The 7,050-nt window shown below is 36.3% G+C and overlaps 1 protein-coding gene across 1 annotated transcript in view; it reads left to right on the plus strand.

Moving 5' to 3' along the window:
- Positions 1 to 7,050, plus strand: part of ABCA12 (ATP-binding cassette, sub-family A (ABC1), member 12) — a 203,578-nt gene that overhangs the window by 114,660 nt on the left and 81,868 nt on the right. The window contains 3 exon segments of the mRNA XM_012651460.1: positions 1,553 to 1,643; positions 3,760 to 3,939; positions 4,485 to 4,800. Coding sequence (XP_012506914.1) covers positions 1,553 to 1,643; positions 3,760 to 3,939; positions 4,485 to 4,800 — 587 coding nt within the window.

Raw genomic sequence — 7,050 nt, forward strand, 5'->3', positions numbered from 1 at the left:
GCACATTTAATAAATATCAAGTAAAGTAAACTTTTCATCAAACATCTAACACATAATTTACTATTAAATTTTGGATCTAATTTTAAGCATTTTCATTTGAAGTGGCCTTTTCTAGTGAGTCTCACTCAGATAACAAAGGCTACTTAGATAGTACTTTATTGACAAATGTATTTTCCTAAGAGGCAGATTGATCTTTTCTCCTAAAACTTTTTTTTTCTGTGAAGAGAAAAAAAGCCACATATTGTTTTATTAAGAAAAGGTTTGTTAGCGAAAGTGGTGAATTAACAGGACATGCTCTATACATAATTGTTCCATCGGTGTAATGCTACCAACTACTCTTAGAACCCGCAGAAGCTATGGATTTAGCAAATTAATTCTATCATATGTGTGCTCTAATGATATATGCTATTCTTAACCATTCATCTCCATGATAGTAAAACAAAAGATATTAGTAAGAAAGAAGAATAAGTGGTACCAACATTTGCTCTAAAAGGACAACCAACTTAAGCCTAGCTTACATGTCTAGGCCAAGAATGTAACACATGAGATGAATAAACATTTCTTAATTGAGTTGAATTCTCTCCCTTCAACTTTTTCCTTGCCCCTTATTAATTGTGTGTCCTTGGGAGAATTTACATAGCTTCTTTAGCCCTGGATTTGTCATCTATTAACTGGAGATAATAATAGCTCTTACCTCAAGGTGTTGTTGAAAACTAAATGAGAAAGTTAAGTTAAACTTTGTAAGCTAGTGCCCAGCACATAGCAAAAGCTCAGTAAATATTAGTTAACAGTACTCCTGCAGTGGCAGCAGTTATGTCTTCTAATTTGGAAGACAGCTATAAAAGCCTTTATAAAGGCTTTTAAAGGAAGTATTTTTTTTTAATTTTTCAATCTTTCTATGGATATAGATTAAAGTTTTATCACCAACTTATTCTTTCATATTCACATAGTTGCACTTATTACAGTACAAAACAATATTATAATAAGTTATATTGACTATTCTGATGAGATGAGTCATTCATCCCTGCTTTGCAGAGAGGTGACCTAAAGCTGAGAAAGGCTGGGTACATGTGAAAAGCCTCACAGCTGGGAAGTATTAGAGCTGGAATACAAGTCAGTTGTGATGTCAAATTTCATGTAGATATTACAATTTTAAAAAGCTGTTTTTATTTGTTTCAGCTGAACAAAATTCAACTACGAACCACAACATTGTGTATAGCCTATATTAAAAAGAAATAATATAATAGCTATGTGAAAAACATCTGTTAAAGTGAATATAATTTCCTAATGTTGATAATTATGGTCATATCTGGCCCATTTAGCATGCTGACCTATTTGTGTCTATAGGCAAACAAAAGCCCAGCCTTTCGACTCATTCCCAGTCACCAACTTTTTCCTTTTTTCTCAAGGATTTGTATGTGAGCCTTTCCAAGACAGTGCACTGATAATGCCCAGTGATGGTTACTTTATTTCACTGTCGTTGTTTTTAAGAGGTGATGTTAAACATGTTTTCTTCTTGCACTGAAACTGATTCCCTATTATTATTTGTTAGAATACCCTAAGGAACCCCTTTGTGCAAGTTTTTATAAAATTCTCCGTGGGACTTGACGCCGTTGAACTGTTGAAACAGATAGATGAACTCGGTGAGTCCAGATTCACAAAATTTTACTCACTATTCATATCAGAAAATCATTGTTCCACATGATAACTTCTTTTCCTTTCCTTCTGTATTTAGTTTCTAGCTAGTTTTCCAAAGAAAAGTGAGACCCTGGACATATCCATCCATCTTCTTTCCAGATAGTTGTGCAATTATAAGTAGAAATGATTGTTTGGATGCTCAATGTCTGCAGTTAGTTTCAATAATTATAATGCAATACACTCCATGTAAATGCAGTTTTTCTTCAATCTTAGGCAGGTTGTTGGAAGTAGAGGAGTGCCTTTTTTTAGAAACTTGATGAAAATCAAATCCTGAAGGACAAAGGAAAATAAAATGATTTATTTCTGGTTACATTCAATATTTTTATCTTCACTGGCCTCAGTATCACTTGACTAACCCAGAATGCAATGGGAAGAGGTTATAGAGTTAGCAAAAGCAAGACAAAGGCCATGAGAGACTCAAAAGAAAATAAAATCAGTATTCAAGGTTGGGTCCTCCTCACGTGGTCATTTAAAAGGGACAGGCTGCAGAGGATCAAAGGAAGCTGTCTGAACTTGTGCATTCCCTCTGCCACTTCCGCACCTTCAACCTAATGGATGCAAGGCATCTAATTCAGGCTGCGTCTGATTCACTGTTGCTATGCAACCACTGGTATGAGAAATGGATTGAGAGCATCAGAATTTGGCGATAGCAAAGTAAATGCCCCTCCTCCTCCCCGGCATTGCTGGGACATAAATGATTAAGATTGTAAACCACTGGGGTGGAATTATGCCTACAATTGTACGTATATTACGATAGTCAACCCAGTTTGATTAAAGAAAGGTATTAGTGGGTTTATTCTCTAAAAGAATCATTTGGGTGAGGAACTATTTCATCAAAATATCAGGGATAAACTACAAAGTTCTTATATAAATTTTGTCATTCCTAACTTTTGAAGTAGGAGGTGAGGTGTAGAATTTAAAATAAGATTAATATGAACACAGCAGTGAGACTTGATGTTTGTATAATTAGATATGTAACTTAGTATCTAAGACGTTATATATTTCAAATTTGGGGGGCACGGCACCCCCAAAGCATTTCTGCGATTCAGTCTACCAGCATTGCTAAGGAATCCTGTGGAGCTGTGTTGATTTCCAGTGGCCGCTGGAGGCCACTGTTCAACCACGATTTACCCCTCCCCCACCATCTACATTGAGTAAAACATTTCACTTTAAATTCTAATGTGAAATGCATTTAAGAAGTTGCCCTCTGTGAGAAATTTAGTCTTATTTTGTGCCATGTAAGAGACATGTCTGGATTCTGTGAGGAGAGATTTATGGTATTCACAGGCTTCTCAGTATTCATGATGATCAAGACAGTCAAAATTTAATTGGCCAAATGATTTGTTAACTTGTAATTTCATATTTACCCTTTGTCCCAGTTGGTTTCCTGACAAGGAATCATGAAATTGAAGAGCAATGAAATCATCTTTCTTCCAGAGTAATTACCTAAAATAAAATCTTGGTCATTTTGTTTAGATTAATACAGATATCAAAAGAGATAACTCACATAAGGTTTTAAGTCAAACAATATTAGAAAGTTGCAACTGTGTGGCATTCTCAAGTACCTTAAATGTTTCTGTAGCACAGCCCATCGAATAATATTGTTTATTTGTGCTACATACTCTACATAGGCTTTCCCTTGTTTCAACTTGTACATTCACACTCCCTATACAAAGCAAGCACTTATTAGTTTCTTGCAAAATCTCATCTCTAGTTTATAGTTTTCTTTCTAACTATATGTATAGAGATTTTTTTAATTATTCATCTTTAATTCTTTGTTAATTAAATTGTAACGGAATATACTTTTATCTTGTATCTTTCTTTGAACTTGGGTTTACTGTATTTGTAACTAGCTCCTGTCCTCAATGAATATTTGCTTAACTGGACACATTTTCCTTGGTATAGAATACTAGATATTTTTAGAGTAAATTCTACAGCCTGCCATTATTTATAATCTAGTTTAATGTTTGATGTTAACCCCCTAAAAAAACAGTATTTTGTCTTAATACTATTAGAATCAAGATAATAATGTTTTTTGTCTCTTTTGCTTTGCTTCCTTAGACATTCTAAGGATGAAATTAGAGAACAACATTGACATCATAGATCAGCTTAACACACTGTCTTCCCTGACAGTAAATATTTCCTCTTGTGTATTATATGACCGTATTCAGGCTTCAAAAACCATAGATGAAATGGAGAGAGAGGCTAAAAGGCTCTACAAAAGGAACGAACTCTTTGGAAGTAAGTGCTATTCTATTAGGGTTTGACCTTCTCTTTGTACTAAAATTGGCCAAATTCTTCCCTCACCTCTTTCATCAGGAACTCAGAAAAGTAGTCTGGGGGTCACTGCCCCCTCTGATGTCTTTAGAATTGAGAACCTTTCATGTAGTCAACCAACTATATTATCTAAGTGTGTCTAATTTTGTTAGTGTAGTTCAAATTAAGAGTGAAAAGGATCACATAGTTACGGGGTGAAGTCGAGTCCAACCTCATTACCAGTCAAGATTATTCATTTAAAAGTGTTTCTTTTTTATTTTAATAAGTGGCTTAGAGTGATGTATTTGATCTGGCCACTTAGTTTGTGATTATGTTCTTAAACTCTAGCTTTCAATCTCTGAGGTTGACACCTCCAATTAACCATCTTTTCTGTAAATTAAGAGCCTGAACCTACTGTGACATCACTAACTCAGTTGACTGTTTGGCTGCCCCCAATGTGTACCCTCCAAACAATCAAAAACGTCAACCATAAAATAACCTTTCTGCTGTTGTTGCCATTTTATTTTTAGGCGTTATTTTTAAGCTTCCTTCTAACAGAAGCCGGCATGGAGGCTATGACTCTGAAAATATCTTTCTTCCTCCTGTCGTAAAATATACCATCCGCATGAGTCTCAAGACCGCACAGACCACAAGAAGCATAAGAAGCAAGATTTGGGCCCCAGGGCCACACAATTCTCCATCAAACAACCAGATCTATGGCAGGGCTTTTATTTATTTACAGGATAGTATTGAAAGAGCAATCATTGAATTGCAAACTGGAAGGAACTCACAGGAAATAGCAGTTCAGGTTCAAGCAATTCCTTATCCCTGCTTCATGAAAGACAAGTAAGTCTGCACTTTCAGCCCTTTTAATGCTTAACTACTTTTTTGAGAGCTCACTTCACTTCATTCATTCAGATGTATCAAGTGAAAGGGATAATATTCACCAAAGCTTTGCCGTATGCTTGTTTCCAGGAAAGGCTACACACTGTAGGCACAGCTCCCTCTTAGTTGCTCAACATTACTAAAATGATGGTGAAGTGCTTACCAAATGATCCATGTTTCCTTTCTCATGACTCTTACCTCTGCAAGAACTCTGGCCCCAGAATTGGGAGAATTGGGCTCTAGACCCCAGCACATTGCTGCATGACTTTCATATCACCCACTGTCCACTTGTCTTACCTTTCTCTCGTCAAATGAGGGAGATGAACAAGATAATCTTAAAATCCCTTCCAACTCTCCTAAATTTGATAAAAATATGAGCACAGGGTCAATTTTAAGGGGGAAAAAAGGATGAAAGAAATAGTAAACATGTTATTGATCAACTCTGTGAGATAAATATTGTGCTGTCTTAAATGGTCATGTACTATCCAATTCATTTGCTATGAATCTTCTCTATTAATAAAATGGTTTTGCTAAGTGAATTTAAAAAGGTAAAGATATGCTTTTAGACAACTGAGTTTGAATGTCCAAGACATCAGCCAATTGGGTAGCACTGAATGTCTCCTCTACTTTGTACGCACTTAAAAAGTAAGGTTGGGGGACTAAGTTTTCCAAGCTCACTCTCCTACATAAAATATTGAGGCTGAATATTACTTTAAAGAAATCAAACTTTCTTCTCAACATAGTTGTTTCAGTTTATGTACAATTCAGATGGCTCTGGCTTTTTCTTTCTTCTCTTTTTTCTTTCTCTCAATGCTTCTGTCTCCCTTGGCTACTTCAAGAGTTATAGATGAGATGAGGTCATGTAACCCTTTGTGCAACCATGATATGGGGAGAGAGATCAGGATTCCAGCAAGTGGGGTGTCAGGGTTAGCTGGCTATTGTAGAGGCCAGTCACAACTTTGCTGCCTGAACTACATGTGAACTGCAATGGCTTCCATGAATATTGAAGACCTATGGGTTCAATTAAATTAAAATGCTCATTGATTTATCTGCTCATTTTTTTACCCTTGTGAATTTTGGTACCTAGGATAGTGGGTACCTGGAAGTTTCTTTAAAGAATAAAAGTAACTACCCTCTTTATGGGAGTATGATCATAATGTCTTATATACACATATAAACTCTTTCTTGCATACAAAGTACTTTCATGTATATTATTACTATTTCATTTATTTCACCCCAAAGCCTCATAAGGTAAGTGGGAGCAGGAATTATTATCCATAGTTTCCAGATGAAAAAACTGAAATCCAGAAAGGTTAAGTAACTTGCCCAAGTTTATATAGCTCCTTCCTATTACAAGACCAGTGATTTCTCCTGTATACTACACCAAACCTGCAAAACACAATCATTTGGAAGAAACATTACAGGGAATTTATCATTGATGAATGAGGGCCTTGCTTAATTCTGGATCCAGAAACAGCATCAAGGCTGGACCTGGACCTAAACAAAATTCATTTGATAAGTAATCTTTAAGCACTTATTCCATGCCAGACAGTTTCCCAGGAAGCAAAAAAAACTGGATATGGCCCCAACTCCCCCTACTCCCCCACCCCAAAACACCTCATCTCTCTGATGACCATACACTTCTGCATGCTAGAGTGATATTGAATGGAGTGATGTCATGTTCCATAAATACTCTTATTTTTCTTGGGATACTTGAAGATAATTCTTTAGCTTTATAGAATAGAAAGGAAATGACCTTGGGACCTTTCTCCAAGTGAAAGCTTCTGTGAAGCCCAATATGCAAAACAGATCAATTTAGAAAACTACTTCCTTAGCCTCAGTCCATAGAAGAGGAGCAATTGTCAGAACAGTGGCTGTTAAAATATGCGTGTCAGCATCACCTGGGAAGTTGTTTAAAATGCAAATTCCTGGCCCCATCCCAGAGATAGTAAATCAGAAGCTTATGGATGAGGCCCAGAAGTTTGTGTTTTAACAAACTCTTCAGGTGCTTCTAATGCAGTCAACTTCGAGAACGCCTGCATTTGGACTTTCAGGTGCCATGGATAGGACACTGGGGAATGCATCTGGGGCTTGATGAGGTCTTCCAGTAACCCTCTATTTTAGCATATCATCAGAAAAGACATTTCTATACCATTTATGAAACATCTCCCAGAGTATTACTTCGAGGAATCCAAGTTCTTTGTCCACATT

This window comes from Propithecus coquereli, unplaced genomic scaffold (genome assembly GCF_000956105.1).
Source record: "Propithecus coquereli isolate 6110/MARCELLA unplaced genomic scaffold, Pcoq_1.0 Scaffold357, whole genome shotgun sequence".
Classification (NCBI taxonomy): Eukaryota; Metazoa; Chordata; class Mammalia; order Primates; family Indriidae; genus Propithecus; species Propithecus coquereli.